Source organism: Pantherophis guttatus, chromosome 4 (genome assembly GCF_059756535.1).
Source record: "Pantherophis guttatus breed Tessera chromosome 4, ASM5975653v1, whole genome shotgun sequence".
In the NCBI taxonomy this organism is placed as follows: Eukaryota; Metazoa; Chordata; class Lepidosauria; order Squamata; family Colubridae; genus Pantherophis; species Pantherophis guttatus.
The window spans coordinates 53,576,926-53,594,769 of record NC_142066.1 but is presented as its reverse complement, the minus strand read 5'-3'; the positions used below and the strand labels follow the sequence as shown (position 1 = coordinate 53,594,769).

At 40.7% G+C, this 17,844-nt stretch overlaps 1 protein-coding gene across 1 annotated transcript; it reads left to right on the top strand.

The window, feature by feature from the left end:
* The first annotated feature begins 3,534 nt into the window (after positions 1–3,534).
* RPL19 (ribosomal protein L19) lies at positions 3,535–8,820 on the top strand. Its single transcript, XM_034415870.3, has 6 exons — positions 3,535–3,841; positions 6,114–6,220; positions 6,887–7,009; positions 7,250–7,370; positions 7,691–7,801; positions 8,638–8,820. The coding sequence occupies exons 1-6, from the start codon at positions 3,837–3,839 to the stop codon at positions 8,759–8,761; spliced, it is 591 nt and encodes a 196-aa protein (XP_034271761.1). The 5' UTR covers positions 3,535–3,836; the 3' UTR covers positions 8,762–8,820.
* Positions 8,821–17,844: the final 9,024 nt, after the last annotated feature.

The window sequence follows — 17,844 nt, the reverse complement described above, 5'->3', positions numbered from 1 at the left end:
TTTTCCGGCAGGCCTGGGGCCATTGATCTCGCTGTTGCAATCTTGTGAGATCTGGCCATGAATGGTGTGCATGGGCTTTTAATGTTTTTTAAAATGTTTTTATAATGTTTTTAAATAATTTTTCTATATTCATTGTTTGCATTATTTTTGCTGTAAGCCGCCCAGAGTCCCTTGGGAGTTGGACGGCATAGAAATGCGATAAATTAAATTAAATTAAATTAAATAATTAAATTAAATTAAATTAAATGACTGCTAAATTGGGCATGCCCACCCAGTCACATAACCACCTAGCCACACCCAACCAGTCGGTCCGGCCCCCCCAGTAACTATGCTACTTTAAATGATATTAAAGGGATGAGGGAATCAGTATGCCAGTATATTTTTTACATACCAAAAAATATATTTTCCTAGACAACAAGTAAGCACATTTTAAATAGAAATATTAGTTGTCTAGGTAAAAATGAAAAACATTCAGCACAATGATTTCCTTTTATGATGGCATGTTCAGTTCATATAAACACCACAAATTAATACCAATGTACTCCATAAAACAATATCAGCATTCTGAAAAAAATATATAAATAAGAATCAGGCTATGTATCATTAATGTGGCTTGTTCACATAGCATGTATTTTTTTATTTTGATTTAACGTTGTACAGACTAATCTATCGTGTGCAATATTTCAGGAACCATGATTAAAAAACCATATTTAGAGTGATTGTGGACATGACAAGCTAAAATATACCATGTTTCCCCGAAAATAAGACCCTGTCTTTTATTTTTTTGAACCCTGAAATAAGTGCTTGGCCTTATTGCCATGTGCTTAAAATCCCGATTGGGGCTTATTATCAGGGGATGTCTTATTTTGGGGGAAACAGGGTAGTTGGCTAATTTGTGGCTCAATGTCCTATAAAACCCAGACAAAATTATTAGTTTTTGGATTAGTGTTTGTATTTACATACAGTAATCAGCATTTGTATTACATTTGTATTAAAACAATCAAAATATCTATATAAGTATTTAATTCTAGTTGTAATTTACATTATTTTGTATATCCTCCTAGGAACTCATCTTAGGGCACAGGGTTTCCCTCTTTCATTTTGAAAATGAAAATATTGTCAAGCATCTGAATGTAAATCATGTGATCATGGAGATGCTGCAATGGTCAGAAGCAGATATGTTTTCTACTTACCTTTACTACCAGTTTGCAATGGGGGCGTGCGTGCGTGCTTGCTTCGCTTGTGCGCACTCTCTTCTGCCCACGCACAGAAGCGTTTTGGTGATGTCGGGATCGGTGGGCGGAGCCTCCTGTCGGTTTTACTACCGGTTCTATAGAACCAGTGCGAACCGGGGGCAACCCACCACTGGTCAGAACTGTGAAAAATCATCATAAGTCACTTTTTTCAATGCTGTTGTAATTTCGAATGGTCACTAAATGAAGTATTGTAAGTCAAGGACTACCTGTAGTATCATTCTGTTTATGCAGCCCAGGCACAAATATCTTATTAGTGAATTATTTGTGAATATCCAATTTCAGACGTGTCAGAATCAAACTTTTCTAAAAGCATCTCCTTACCCAAAGGAAATTTACATTCAAAATTGCAGACAATTTACCTTTTCTTTGTTATCTATTATTAAAAGCAAAAATTAAAATGGCCTATGACACTTACTCCTTTCAAACCTTGGGTTTCTTGTTATTTTATATCCAATTACCCAATCCTGTTCCTTTCCTGTTGGTCTATAAAGCACATCATCCCCAACAAGTACAGCTAATTGTATGCTAATATGAGGGGAATTGATGAGAATGATATCTCAAGACAGCTGAATGCTTAACCTGATTGGGAAGTTACCGGTAGTTTTCTAATATTGATAGCACTTGGGAGGGAAAGTGAAAAATAGATCCCCTGAAGTTTATTCTTAGTAAATTTGCTTATAGTGTGCTGAATTTGTAATTGCACAAAGCTTGCCTGGACTTGCCTTTAAATAATGAGCCCTACAATAAATTGCACGTTGTAACACGCCCAGTGAAATAATTAACTACTGTATTTCACTGGGATTATTTTCATTGACCACTAGAAAGGAAGGTAAGCATTTAGTATGAATAAAATTATAGTGTGTAGGTTGAAAATTTTTCTCAAAGCAGGGCAGTATGAGCGAAGTGATTCTGAGCCATTTTATAGTATTACACCTTTTCTTTTTCATTTTAAAGACTATAATGAAGCTTTGAATGTACTTCTGTTGGTTGTATTCACATGACCTATTGAACCACTTTAGCCCAGTCTGTTTTCCAAACTTGGCCCTTATGTTAGTTTATAATGTCTTTCAAACAGCATGCACACTAAATTGGTTTGTCAAATTTTATTTTATTAACCCGTATAAATCACAGACATTCTAATAGGGTAAGCAAATTACATTTTCACTTTCAGGGTGAACTCAACCAGGAACTTTAGATCTAAAACCACTCACTGGGTCATTGTATTACATCTAAGTTTATTTAATAAATAAAAACCCAATTGCTATGTTCATGTAACAGCTAAATCAAATAAGACACACTCCTAATTTAAATATTAAGAAAACTAGATTCTGATGCCTGATAGCTTATGACAATTACAGAGTCCCAGTCATGTAACATGTTGCTAATTTAACAACAGCAGCGAGTCACTTAACAAACATCCTTTCTAAGGTAGGTAAAATGAGGACCCAGATTATGTGGGCAATAAAGGAAAGTCGTAAAATGGGGCAAAACTCACTTAACAAATTTCTCATTTAGCAATATAAATTCTGAGCTTGATTGTGGTTGTAAATCAAGGAAATAGAGAATGTTTGAGGAGGAATTCAAGCCAATTCTTTAGACCATTTTCTGATCAGAGAATCAGAATGCCCTACTGTAGGTCTGTCTGTTTTCTCAGTCGCAGTACCCACTACCCCCATTAAGATGTGGGGAAACTATTTGCTTTTGTAGACAAAGTTTCCAATCAATTTAGACATTTAAAAAAAAAACCTAATTCAGAAAAACACAAAATCTTTCCCCTTTATTAAGGTGACTTCTTGAAATTGATTCTTAGTATGATTTGATTGCTTATTGTACCATATGACTGTCACTGGGTGTTGTGCCTTGTGATTCTTGACCAGTGTATCTTGTCTTTTAATGTATGCTGAGAACACATGTTTTTAACTTGTGTTCGCTGCCCTGAGTCCTTCTGGAGAAGGGTGGCATATAAATACATTAAATAAATAAATAAATAAATAAATATGCACCAAAGACAAATTCCTTGTGTGTCCAACCACACTTGGCCAATAAAGAATTCTATTCTATTCTATTCTAAAATAAAAATAAAAATGAGATCGCTTGTGGCTAATGAAGGCTACGAGGAAAATACAGATTGCTTTTTTTTTTTTAAGGAGTTACTTTAAGCATTCATGCGCCGATACCGCATCAATTACTATTTGTACTAATAGCCTCAAATGTGAGCATGCGCAAAGCGGTTTGCGCACGTTCGTGGCACAAACCCAACATCTTTCCCTCCCCCCGCACTGCCCGCCCTGTACCAAGAGATGTGCGCAAGCGTAGTAACACTTTGGATGATACCATTTGCCCCTCATTTGAGGGGAGGATATACTTTTATTTACACGTAATATCCCCTGTCTTCCTCGATATATCCTTTAAGGTCAGGCTTAAGGGTGTAATAGAAAATAAACAGGATTTTAGAAAGAGCGAGGAAGACAAGGCGAAGACAGGATTGAGGGGAAAGCGAGTGGTTCAGCCCATTACGGGAAGTGGGTTGGCCCTCCTCCGCTTCCTTTCTTTCTTTTCAGTGCCGTCGGCCTTGCCGCCATGAGGTGAGCTCTTCGCTAGGAAGGGGCCTAAGGGCCTGTGGGGGGGCCTTAAGTAATGAAATTTAAGAGTCACGGTTGGCGAAATGGTCCGAAAGACAGCTGGAAAGTCTCCCTATGGGGAACGGAGGGGCGAAGGGCGAGGGGAACGAGGAGTGCGGCCTAAAGGCCTGCGAAGCGTGGAGGAGCCTGGCGGCCAAAACGTGACTCGTGGCACTCGAGAAGCGGGGAACCGTCGGGATTTCCCACCAAGCGTCCCCTTTTCTCCAGAGAGGGTCCTTTTCTGTCGGAACAGCCGATGGGGAGAGACGGCGAGGCGCCAGGGTAGCTTTGCGGGAGGAAAGCGGGCGGGGTGGGGTGGGGGGTGGGGGAAGGATTGGTAGCCGAGCTGGGCAGAGAGTCTGGCGGCCTGGTGGGGAGTTTGGCGCCGCCTGTTTCTCAAGGCTTTCGGCCCACATTATTCGGTTCGCGCTGCCGTCTTTTGCGTGTCTCTTTTCTTCACGGGTAACTTCCATTCGCTTAACTGAGATTTAAGAATGAGACCGTAGAGGCCGTTGTGGAGCTTACCGAGCATGTGGTTCTCAAGGACACTTTTAACGTATTTAACGCTGTATTTTTTTTAAAAAAAATTCAAATCGTTTATTCCCAGTTTACTATTTTCAGCTGAATCTTGCTGTGCTTCTAAAGAGTAAAAACTGATGTTTAGTCCCAAATTTTTTTTCGCCCGAAAGGGTTTTTTTTTAATGATAGTTATTGTGTAAAAAAAAAAAAATCCTCATACGAATATATTAAATTAAATAGATACAATATTTAGAAGGTTGAAATAATTTTGTCTCGTCTTGGTCATGTTACATATATGTTCAGAATAATTTTTAATAATCTTTTTTTTTTTAAATTGATCGATTTTGTTGGTTGCCCATCTCTCTTCAAAGCGACTCTGGGTGCCTTACAACATTAAATAAAATAAACATAAATATTTCTAAAAACAAAATTAGAATTTTTTTTTAGAATTAAAATCCTGTTCATTGCAGTATGTCCCCTCCCCAATAATCTAATGTTGCCCAGATTCTTTTCTGTATCTTGAAGACTTGGGGACTATAAATCTATTCTTGCAATTCCGGAGAGATCTGAAAGTGAGTTCCTGGTTTGAAGTAAAACCCTTGTATAGATCAGAATGCATATTATACAAATTCTTATGACAGTTTTGGAAGGAAGACTTCCATCATTATACAATAGGCATAGTTTTTAGTTCAACACCGATTACTGAAATAGATGTATTAAGTTGGTAAATTTAGAATAATATTGCTTCCTAAACCTATCTCCATTTCTTCCGAAATACCTACATTCTTATTCCTACAAGTGATCTGAACAAAATTATCCAAATGTAAGGTATCTTTGGCTAATTTGATACCCTTCATTTTGATTTTGATAATGAGATTTGTAGGCCAGAACATTAGAATGATCCCTGTAAAGAAAACAAGAGAGCAACAGTTGTTTTGTAGAAAAGATCAGTTAAATAATGTGGGGGTTTTAAATAATATTTTTTACCTTGAAATTCTCTTTATAACTCTTACCAGAATTACAAAGCAGATTTAGATGGGGAATTTCATGATCACTGTTTAATAAAAGTTGCCCTGTAAGCAAGATTTATCAGACAAAAAACGTTAAATCCTTTACATTTAAAAGACTTAAAAATCTCAAGCATGTGTATGTAGTGATCTTTACAGATCCTGATTATTTAATCAGCATGCAGGCTGTTACTTAGGATTCCCACGTAAATACAGGTAGTCTTTGACAGTTAGTTTAGTAGCCATTCAAAGTTACAACAGCACTGAAAAAATGTGACATGACTTTTTCACAATTATGACCTTTTCAGTGTTCCCCATGATCATGTGATCAAAATTAAGATGCTTGGTAATTGGTTCATATTTATGACCATAGCCATGTCCCAAGGTCACGTCTTTTGCGATATGACAAAGTCAATGGGGAAGCCCTATTCATTTAACAACCAGATTACTAATTTATCAACTAAAGTGATTCACTTAACAACTGGACTAAGAAAGGTCGTAAAATGAGGCAAAACTCACTTAACAAATGTCTCTTGTAACAAGAAATTTTGGGCTCAATTGTGGTGAGTTGAGGACTACCTATATATCATTTTGTCTACTCAAAATTAGTTATATTTAGAGACTTAGAATAATTTCCCATGTCACCTTGAGAAATTAGGGTTTTTTCCCTGGGTAACTTCCAATTTACATGTAAATGTTTCTTTTCTTAGTATGTTAAGGCTGCAGAAGAGGCTGGCTTCCAGCGTTTTGAGATGTGGAAAGAAAAAAGTATGGTTGGATCCCAATGAGACCAATGAAATTGCTAATGCCAACTCTCGTAAGTATCATTTGCCAGGTATAGGAGGCCTATATTGTAGTATTTAGAGGCATGTAAAACATTTTCAAATATAACCAGTCCTTTCCAGCTGCAGAATACCCAGTTCAGGCTCTGTCCTCAGTGGAATGGGATGGTCCAGCCTTGTTAGAAGTAATCAGAATGGATTGCTTATACTTATTTTGAAGTCAGAGTGTTCTGTTTTGAAGTTGGATACCTACTAGCAAGATCCAAACAGGTTTTCCAGTATTGGAACATGTTTGATGAGATTGCAGAGGTTTGTTCTGACCTCAAAATGGCTGGTTGAATTATTTTGTATACCTCAAATAATGCCTGCTTATGTTTAACAGCATTTTTGATAGTAATATCAAATAGATTCACATACTTAAAAGTTATAGTTTAAAAACAAGTATCTACCCAGATTTCACTTTTATAAGCAGTAGAACAATCTCATTTCTCAACTAATTTGTATTAGACTAAAAATAGATGAGTTCATGAGAAAAATGATATCAAAAACCAACTAACTCTTATGTTTTAACTTGATTTGGAAACTGAAAATTTAGAGCAGGAAGTAAGCATACTTGCATATATTTAGGCAAAGTTATAAAATACTACATCTGATGTCTACCTTAGTACCATCTGTTAGTAATTGATTTTCTGCCATTTTAGGTCAGCAGATCAGAAAACTAATAAAAGATGGTCTAATAATCCGTAAACCTGTGACTGTTCACTCAAGAGCTCGATGCAGGAAAAACACCTTGGCTCGTCGAAAGGGCAGGCACATGGGCATTGGTAAGTATTGGTTGCCCCTGCTATATATCAAATTGTAATTCATTTATTTATAGATGCTTGTATGATAATATATTCAGCTTACAATTCTGAAATGATAAAAAAAACTAGTTTTATGTAGACTTCTGTAATAATAAGGCACAGGCACAGAAAAGCTTTAAGGTTATGGAGAAATGCAAATATTCAAAGTACAAATATTAAATATCAAAAATTGATTAACACCGACCTCCTTTTGCTCTCCAGGGAAGAGAAAGGGTACAGCTAATGCTCGTATGCCAGAAAAAGTCACATGGATGAGGAGGATGAGAATTTTGAGGCGTCTTTTACGCAGATACAGGGAGTCCAAGAAGATTGACAGGCATATGTAAGTCTAGAAGAGAGTGCGCTTACAGGTCCTGCCATTTAAAAGATGTCACTTTATTTTTGTTTACATATGGGCCTTTTTTTCCCCTAAACAGAACATTCTAGATAAAGCTGCTTAGCAATGTTGACTCACATAAAGTCAATTACTTAAATGAAAGTTCACAACTTCTGCTGCACAGCAAATTGGAGAAAGCATAAAAAGAACATAAGGTCGACATTTCAGATACCACGGCAGGACATCTAGACAAATATTCCTAATAAGGTAGCATTTTTCCTCAGTATTCTAAGATGCATATTCAATTCTTTTTGTCTGCTTTACAGGTACCATAGCTTGTATTTGAAGGTGAAAGGTAATGTGTTCAAGAACAAGCGGATTCTGATGGAGCACATCCATAAACTGAAGGCAGACAAAGCTCGCAAGAAGCTTCTGGCGTAAGTATCTTACTAAGTCATTAGGCAGATTTATTTGCTCAGTAATGCTCCTTTTTTCTTTTCATATAAAGAACCACACATGACAATATTAACAGTTTTCAATGTTAACACTACTGAGAAGGCGTTACGCATTAAGAACTGAAAAGTGGAAAATGGATGTTGGAAAATAAGGTTTGATGTGTAGATTTTCTGCTTTGGGAAGTGATCAAAAGAATCTGGTTAGTTACAGCATTTATAGAAAGAATTTTATTAGAAAATGGAGTAAGTAGGCAATACGCCATATAAATTCATCAAAAAACACTGCAAATTCTGAATATTTTGGGACCATGAGAGACTCAAGTATAATGATTAGTAAGAATTCTTAATATGATTACTTGGTTAGTTATGTACCTCCAATGTGAGAATTGATCAAATTATATAACTAGTAGTGTATCCGTGTTAATTTGCAGCAGGAAGTGAAAATTAGTAACTAGGGTTTTAGAACCCTAGGAAAATATTTTCTGTAAGGATGCAGTGTTTAAATAAACATCGGGAGGTAGTTAGTTAACTTTAGTTAGTTTGTATTAGTTTATATATGAGAGACAAATAAATCTTTATTGTACTCATAAATAGCAAAAGGGCTAGATTTTAGTTGAAGAAAAAGAAAAGCCATTCCTACCTATTTAAAAGATAATATTTCTGTGGAAAAATGTTAGAATTTAATCTGGGAAGAGAAGCATGGTTGTTAAAGTAATAATATTGGGGAAATACTTGGTGCAGCTGAAATGGATAATCACTGGATGCCTCAAAGGTAATGTTTCATTGCTAAACTGTCTGAGCACTCCTTTATTCTTTAGTGACCAGGCTGAAGCCCGCAGGTCTAAGACCAAGGAGGCCCGTAAGCGCCGGGAAGAACGTCTTCAAGCAAAAAAGGAGGAAATTATCAAAACCTTGTCTAAGGAAGAAGAAACTAAGAAATAATTTCTGCCTTTTTGTGTACATAGTGCTCAAAGGGTATCTAATAAACTTCTTCAACAATAGCAGTGACCAGTACCTTTTTCTATGTAGGAGGGGGTCAGTTGAGAATAAAGTAGGTTTTACTTTCTGGAGTAACATGTTTTAGCTAAATGTTTGTCTTTTAATGTTTTGTTCAAGCCTGTATAGTATAACTACTCATTTGATTTTAAATACTTGCTGTATTTAATTTCTAATTTCTTACTTAATATATGTATGAAGATTTAAGCTTTTAATCCAAAACTACTTATATTGCATGGAAGCTAGCCAGAATATTACGTGATAGTCAAAAAGAAAATTGTGTGAGAAAGGAATAATTTGAATAGAAGGATTTCATTCTGTGATATGGAAAGTAAACCCCCATTCTGTTTTACGATCTGCAGATCATAAATATTTAAAATATTCTTTTTTAATGTCAAGAATTAGTACACATTGTTTAGATACCACTTAAATTAAGTTTTATATATTTCGATAATGACAGCGATAGCTACACAAGAAGAGGACTTGGGGTCCACTGGGGCAGCCAGGAGTGGTTAGTGTATTGGGACAGATGCTTGCAGTCCCAACTAAGAGTCAGGTGGAGGATCTGGAATGAGTATCCTCCCCTGACTGGTCAGTGAGAGGGACCGGCTGAGATAGGTTGTGTGTGGTGGTGGTGGTGGGAAATGGAATGGTGGGAGCCCTGTTGGTGCTGATAGCTTAAGGTATAGCACTGAGGGGGGTTCCCTCCCTCACCTATCTCCCCTCCCCCCGCCATGTCTGCAGGAGTGAAAGTGAATAGAGGGGATGGCAGAACCCTTGGCTCTAGGAAGAGGGAAGGAGGGTCACCTTGGGGAATGCAGGGCGGGACAGTGCATTAGAGGGGTGACAGGCATAGGGTGTTATGTGGGAGCCAGAGGCAGGCTGTTACAGGGAAGATGATCCCAATGTGTGGAATCGGTGGCATGCTCCAGCCCCCTGGACTCATTCCCAATAGTACTCGAACAGCATACCTTCAGAGGTCTTGGGGCTCGGCTGCTACTGGTTAATGCCGGGCTCCCCTTATCTAAAATCTTATTGAGGAGGAACAAGCCAACCTGATATGCATTACTGAGACTTGGCTGATTGCAGAAGTGGAGATTCCCCTCTTGGAGATGTGCCCAGTCCAGTTTAGGGTTTGGGACCAGCCAAGGTGCCAACTAAGTGGAGGTGATATGGCAGTAATCAAGAGTCATTTGCTATTCAGTTACACTCCCACCCCCGTTCCTGGTGTTTCTGAAGCTGGACTGAAAAGATCAGTTGGGAGCGTTGCTACTGTATAAACCTTCCTGCTGCATAACAACCTCCTGCCTGAGCTGGAGGCCATTCTTGGCTTTGACATTGGGAACGGCCAAGGTCACCATGGAACCCAAATCGCCTCAGGTCCAACTCAGAACAGTGGTCACACAACAGATATTTTCTTGTCAGAATAATGGTAAGGTAACTTGATAGAGACCCTAACATCTCCCCTGTCATGCAGAGACCTGGTATCCTTGAGATACTTCTATGCTGCCACCTCTGCAGGGTGGCTGGACCACTGGAATGGTCCATCCTTGATGCCCTAATAGCCGCAAATGAGTTCCAGAGGGAGTTGGGGGACATTGTGCATATCCCTGCTGAAACCTTAGTAATGGCCTGTATCCAAAGGGCAGCCAGGAATCAAGATGATTAAGCATATGCAGCCTCTTTTAGCCCATTGTTCCTAGCGATGTTGGTAGAATGAGGCTTGGTTGATCATTTCCAGGGGCATATAGAGAAATGTGTTAAAGTAGCTTGGGTTCGTTCTCAGTTTAAACTCCTGCATGGTGCAGGTCTATGTGAGATGCCTGAGAAGAGGTCTTTCCAAGTTATTGGGGAACAATTTGATCCTATTATATCCTTAGTAAGCAGGGTCCCCAATGCTGTCAGTGCAACCATCTGCCAATTAGATCCTTGCCCAGCCTGGTTGTTGGTGTCTAGCAATTGAGTGCAAGCAGTGATAAACTCTTAACTGCAGGACGGAACATTCCCAGGGTCTTAGGAGGCCCTGGTTCAACCCCTTTAAAAAAACCACTTGACCAATGCATGAACAATGTTTGTTCAATTTCTCGTCTTTTTAGGAAAGGTGGTGAAAAGGATGGGTGCTTGGCAGCTTCAGAGGGTCCTGAATAAAATGGATTTTCTGGACCCTTTTCAGTCAGATTCCAGGCATAGTTATGGGACAGAGACACCTCAGTGGACTTCGATACGGCCATGGTATCTTTTTGGGTAGCTACAGGGATTGGAGCTGGGTAGCACAATCTTGCACTGGTTCGACTCCTTTCTCCAGGGCCCGTCTCAATATTGACAGAGTGAGAGATCCCTCAGCCACTCCTTTGAGGCATGCCACAAGGCTTGGTACTCTCCACTGCTTTTCAACATGTATGAGAAACCGCTGGCTGAGATTTGTCACCACGTGTTGAGATATCAGCCTGATGATACTTAGCTTTATATCTTCAACCCTGGTGATCCAAATGATGCTGTAGCTGCCCTCTTGTGCCTGGAGGTTGTGGAGGCCTGGATGGAGCGATAGTAGGCTTTGGCTGAACCCTGGCAAGACTAAGTGGCTTTGGCTGCATGGAATTTCAGAATCTGGGAATCCTCAGATCTGGATGAGGTAGCAGTACCCCAGGCAGACTTGGCCTGCAATTTGGCAGTTCCCCCTGGACTTTAAAATTCTGCTCAAAGTATAGATGGTAGGTCGTGGCTAGGAGAGCCTTGTTCAGTTTTGTCTTGTGTACCAGTTGTAGCCTTTTTGGATCATGAGTCCCTGTGCTTATTCAAGCCCCCATTTGGACTACTGCAGTGCATACTACGTGGGGCTACCCTTGAGCTTTCGGAAGCTTGCATAGAGTATAGTGGTGCGGGCAGTTCTTAGGGTCCCCAAAGTGGCCCAGGTTAATAGCATTGCTCTGCAAACCACTGGTTGCTGGTTTGTTTCCAGGTGTGTTGCTTTCAAGGTGTTGGACCCATTGAATGGGTCCAGGTTACCATCTCACCCCAATGGGATTGACCTGTCCCACCTGCATTGACAGAGGGGGCGTATTGTAGTTCCCGTCAGTTAAGGAATTTCAGCTGGGGGGGAGGTGGTCCAAGAAGAGCCTTCTCTGCCATGACTCCTGTCCTTTTGAATATCTTGCCCCTTGAGGTGAGATCAACTTCTACTCTTGACTTTCACTATGGGCCTCAAGATCTGGTTCTACAAGATGGCTTTGGGCCCCAATGGAGAGTTTCACGTTGAAATTGGTTGATTGATAATCCTAGCTCTTTCCCTCCCCCCCCCAAACATATCCAACTCCTCCATCTTGTGTTAAGGATTTTGTTTTGTTTCTGTATTGTCATTTTATTGGGTGAATATACTTCATGATTTTAATGTTTTTTATGCTGTAAGCTGCCCAAATTTGCTTCAAAATGAGATGGACAGTAAATACATTTAATAAATAAATAAATAAATTTAATAAATAAATAAATACATTGCTCACTATGGGGTCTTCATGGGTCATTTTTTTGGTATATGTTAATCTTTTTATAAGAAGTGTCATTTACAGACACGTTCTAAGATAAAGGTAGAAAATTTCAAACAATAGTAAAACTTACAAAGTGATTATGGGGGGGAAATAGCTTAGACTTTATTTTTTAAAAAATGTGTGTGTGTATGTATTTGAGTTGATGTTGATTCTTGGAAACTGCCTGGACAAGTCTGAAGGGTTTTTTGTCAAGATGTTTGGAAATGATTTGCATGACTAGAACTCAGTAATTCTGCTTTCTAGCCACTAGCCACTACTAGATCTCAGTAACTGTGCATTCATATGCATATAAAATCCTAAATGTGTAGCTATATATATTGAGAAACTTAGGATAAAAGTATCACAGGAAGTGAACTAGAACAGGGACAAAATGGAATGTGTATATAACAGCCTTGTTTAGATTGGCAAAGGGATCTTCTGAAAGTGTATGGTTAAAACTAAATGTAATAATTTAAACTTGACCAGGCATAATAATATCTGTGAGTATCACTATGGTGTCCTTAGCGGATTATAGTAATAATGAATGAAAGGTAAACTGGTAAAAAAAAGAAGTAATGCATCTTCATTTCCAGAACTCAAACAGGCATTTTAGACACATTGCTTTTCTAAGAGGAAATGCATAGAAATCTTCAGATATGCAGCAGGACTATAAATAAACCTAACAAGTCAATCAATTTTAATCAGTTGGATTACATATTGCAAGGTAGGGGTTACATATTCTTACGTAGGGGTTTCAAAGGTATATTCAAAGTTTAGACTAGCTGGATACTTGTGCTTTGCTACAAAACTATGTGATGGGGCTTGATAAATTGACAATAAGTAATTACAATCTGCGTCTCCTCTCCCCTTCTCTCCCTTGCCTTGACCCACAGAAGCCTCTCCTATCCTATCCCCTTCTCTCCCTCAGCCTTGCCCCACAGAAGCCTCCCCTATTCTATCCCTTTTTTTCCTCCCCTATCCTATCCCCTGTTCTCCCTCAGGCTTGTCCTACAGAAGCCTCCCCTATCATCCCCTTCTCTCCCTCAGCCTTGCCCCACAGAAGCCTATCCTATCCTATCCCCCTTCTCTCCCTCAGGATTGCCCCACAGAAGCCTCCCCTATCCTATCCTCTGGTTACTGCTGTGAAAGTAAAACTGAAAATCAAACTCCAACAGATTTCGTTTTAGGTGGGATGGGGGAGTAGAACTCCTTAGCATCTAAGCTTGCTAATAATATAGGAAATACTAATCCTCTGATGGTCATTTCGAAAAAAACTTTATTAGTGAGCACCTAGAAGCCAAGAGAAACATGTGGCAAATTTCAAGTTTGTAGGCTTTATAGTTCTGGAGATTACGGCATGAGTGGTTTTCGCTTTTATATATATAGATTTATATATATATAGTTTGTACTCTTACATTGTTAGTTTTTGAGCTAATTTTATAGGTCTCAAAAATAATTTTGGGTTTCACAGGAGTCAAATTCCAGGATTGTTATTTATGTACACATCTTAATTGACATTCAGTCCGCTGACCTTCCTCCCCTCAATTACATGCATTACTTAAAGTCATGTGCAGGCAAATAATGAACTGATGTGTTCCCATATGCCCGCTTTTTAATTACCTAATTAATCCCAATGTAGGCAGAAACTCAAAACATTTGGCCTTTAATATGAACAGGAGAATAAAGATGTATTTTCGCTAACCTTTGTGGTGAGGAAAGGAGGCTTTGTTACTGCTAAATTAGTAACTCATTATTATGCAAATTACATTTCTGTATATTGCATCAGTGTTCATATTATAAACACATATTTTAGATACAAAATCTAAACATAAGAAATGACAGACTTGTAGTGATCCACATTACAATGTCAAAACCAAGTTTTTACAAAACGAGACAATAATATAGCAAACCATATACAACTTTAAGGAAGAAAATGAATGCTAATTTGACACCTTCCTCCAGAGGTTTTTAAACTACAAAATTTTGAAGCTTCTATACTGTGTGTTTTCAAAAAGCATATACAAATGACATTTTTCTTGAGGTTTTCCCACAGTATGCCCAAACAACAAAGCTGTCAAGGTTCCAAGTAACACCCCCAACTGAATCAAAACTCTGAGGCAAGCATTCCCCTCAAAGTAAGAATTTATTAGAGATGTCATATTGGCATATCTGGGGAAAACCCAAATCTGAGGTTTTCCCCACCCCAAATCAAAGTCAAAGATCCTTCCCCTTCCATTCACATCTGCATCACATGGCCCAGTCAGACAACTGTCCCAACTTCATGCAACTTCTAGTCACATCTCCCTAGGTGCTGGCGAGACGTCCTTGAATCCCAAGGGAAAGAATGTTACGATTACACACCTCACACTAAACTCTCCCCTCCCGTTCCCACAGCTTACTCAAATGTGGCTGTGGCAGGCTCTCATCAAAGATGGCTCCAGGGCTGATAGGCTGCCCCCCCAACCGATGAGATAAGCAGCAAGGGATTAGTGTGCTGATTCTTAACTGCCTCCCCCCCCCCATCCCAGGGCCCTTTTGCCTTATCAGGAAACTTCTCATGGAATTACTTTACTAATCTGTCAGCCTGCACATTCCAACTCTTTACCCATGTAGCTTCAGACAACGGGTATCCCTTCCAATGGACTAAATATTGTAACCTCTGTGTAATCTGGAGTCCAATATTTTCTTAACCTCATAATGGATCTCACCCTGCACTACAATTGGTTTAGAGGCTGGCAGGTCCAGTGGTCTGAGCTGAGTTAAATGAGGGCTTTAACAAGCTGCTGTGGAAAACGGGTTATACTTTCCCTAATATGCATGGGAGACTAAGTTGCACAGTTACTGAGTTAATTACTTTCACTATTGGGAATGGCCCCAGAAACTTAGACCCCAGTTTTCTATAGGCAACTTTAGCTTAAAGTATTTGGTTGAGAGATATACCCGATCCCCTACTCTGAAAGGGGACTGGGGAGATTGGTGTTTATTCACCTGCTTTTTATAAGCCTCTGCCGCTTGAGTGAGGACTTGCTTAGTATTATCTCAACCCAGCTTCAGCGACTCCACCACTCTGCCAGGGTCATGGACGATGGCGGTTCTCAAGGCAGCTCAGGCATTGGGATGAATTCCATGCCACTGGTGACCTGGAAGGGCATCAGTCCAGTGCTACTATGCACTGTGTTGTTGTAAGCCACCTCCACAAAAGACAGCAAATCTGCCCAGTTGTTTTGCTGATAGTCCACATAGCATCTCAAGTACCGTTCCACCATGGCATTCATCCGTTCTGCAGCTCCATTAGTACTTGGATGAAAAGCCGAGCTAAGCCCTTGGGTTGATCCTATGGACTTTAAGAACTCCCTCCAAAACTTCACTGTGAACTGAACCCCTCAGTCAGAGATGACTCAGTGAGGCACTCCATGCAGCCGGTATACTTGCTTTATGAACATCTTGGCCAATTTTCTGGCAGAGGGCAACAGGTGGTGAAGTGGGCCTGTTTTGAGAGTAAGTCAACCATGGTCCAGATGACCATATTTCTTCTCTCCAGGAGTTTGATGATAAAGTCCATAGCAATTTCCTCCCAGGGCCAGCAGGAGTTGGTTACGAGTTGAGGACCTGCTGGATCAATGCTACGTGCTCCTGCATCGTTTTTGTGTATATCAAAATGTCATGTAGATATACTAAGACACCGTTATACAGGTGTTCATGCAGCACCTCATTGATCAGCTGCATGAACACGGTGGGAGCCCCTTGCAGCCCAAAAGGAATTACTCTGAACTGATAACTACCCAGGGGACAGTTAAAGTGGTCTTCCACTCATCCCCGGGCCTAATCCTCACCCTCCTGGAGGTCCAGTTTCATGAAAATCCTACCCTCTGCTAACTGGGCCAACATGTCCTTCATGAGCGGCAGGGGAGAAGGATGCTCTACACCAGGGGTCGGCAACCTGCAGCTCCAGAGCCACATGTGGCTCTTTGGGCCCTCTGCCACAGCTCCCTGTCACCCTGTTGTGACAGTGGTATGGTTGGACCCTTAGTGCGGGAGCAAAGCACCCCTGCACTTGCTTTTGCATGGCAACAGTGTTCCGCCTCATACATTTGCTGCTGCCACCAGCAAAGACTGCTGGGAGAGAATAGGGTGGATCTTGCGGGGTGGGGGCCATCCCCCAAGCTTGACCTTCCTCCTCCCTTGGTAGGGCCAAGAGAAAGAAGTCGCTCCCCTGCCCTGCCAAGCACAACAGCCCAGTGGGGGGGGAGGGGTGATGGCTTGGCAGAAGTGCCCCCATTGGCAAGTTGAATGGTGGAGAGGCGGGGTCTGGCTCTCACAGCGGAATGTGCTGCTTTCTGTTTCCTGTGCCTTCCCCAATCTCAGCCCTTTCAGCAAGAGCTATATTTCTGTTTGCTTTTGTTTCCCTGGGCAGCGATGGCTGGGGCCATGGGAGGGGGAGAAGAGGTGTCAGGGCTGCTCCCCCCCTCAGCAAGATAGGCCTGGAGGAGTGCAGAGAGTTGGGGCGAGGGTTGGATGGTCAGAAGACACGCTCCGATGATGCCCCAACACGGTTGGGACAATGTTGACATTGCCCCTCACCGGCTGTGGCGGGGCCAGAAGGTGCGCATGAGAGGAGAAGGAGGGGGAGGGAAGCCTCCGCCACAGGTTGCGCTCATTGCTTTGCCAGCCCAGCTTTCCAAAAGGAAGAAAAAAAACAGCTGGCGAAAAGCTCCAAAAAGAGCACGCAGGGCTGCAGGCCTTTCTGAGAGTGAGAAGAGATAGAAGTAGGGAGCGAGAGAGAGCGAGACACACACATTCAGAGAGAGAGAAAGAAAGAGAGAAAGAAAGAGACAGAAATGAGAGGGATGAAAGGGTGACAGGGAGATAGAAAAAGAAAGACAGATGAGAGAAAGAGAAAGATAAGAGAGAGGGAGGGAGAGGTTTATAGAGAAAAAGAAAGAGATGACAGAGAGAAAGATACCAAGAGAGGGAGAGATAGACAGGGAGTTACCTATTTCCCATAGAAAACACAGAGGCACAAAACCTGGGTAGGAGTGGCTGGGGGGGGGTATGTGATTGGGTGGGAGTTAGTGACATTGAGTTGGCCACGCTCACCCAGGTTTTGTGGCTCCCAGTGTTTTGTTTTCTGTGAGAAACGGGCCCAAGTGGCTTTTTAAGTGTTTAAGGTTGCCGACCCCTGCTCTACACAAATGCATTAAGGTCCCTGAAATCCACACTTAAGCAAAGACCTCCATCCTTTTTCTCCCTGAACAGGACAGGAGCTGCCACCCTAGACCTGGCAGGTTGAATAAAAACCCTCTTTAGGTTTTTTTCAATATAGGCCCACGATGGCGAACCTATGGCACGGGTGCCACAGCTGGTACTTTGTGGGCACGTGAGCCATCACACAGCTCAGCTCCACCATGCATGCATGCGTGCCTAATAATAATAATAATAATAATAATAATAATAATAATAATAATAATAATTTTATTTATATACTGCCCATTCTCCCGAAGGACTCAG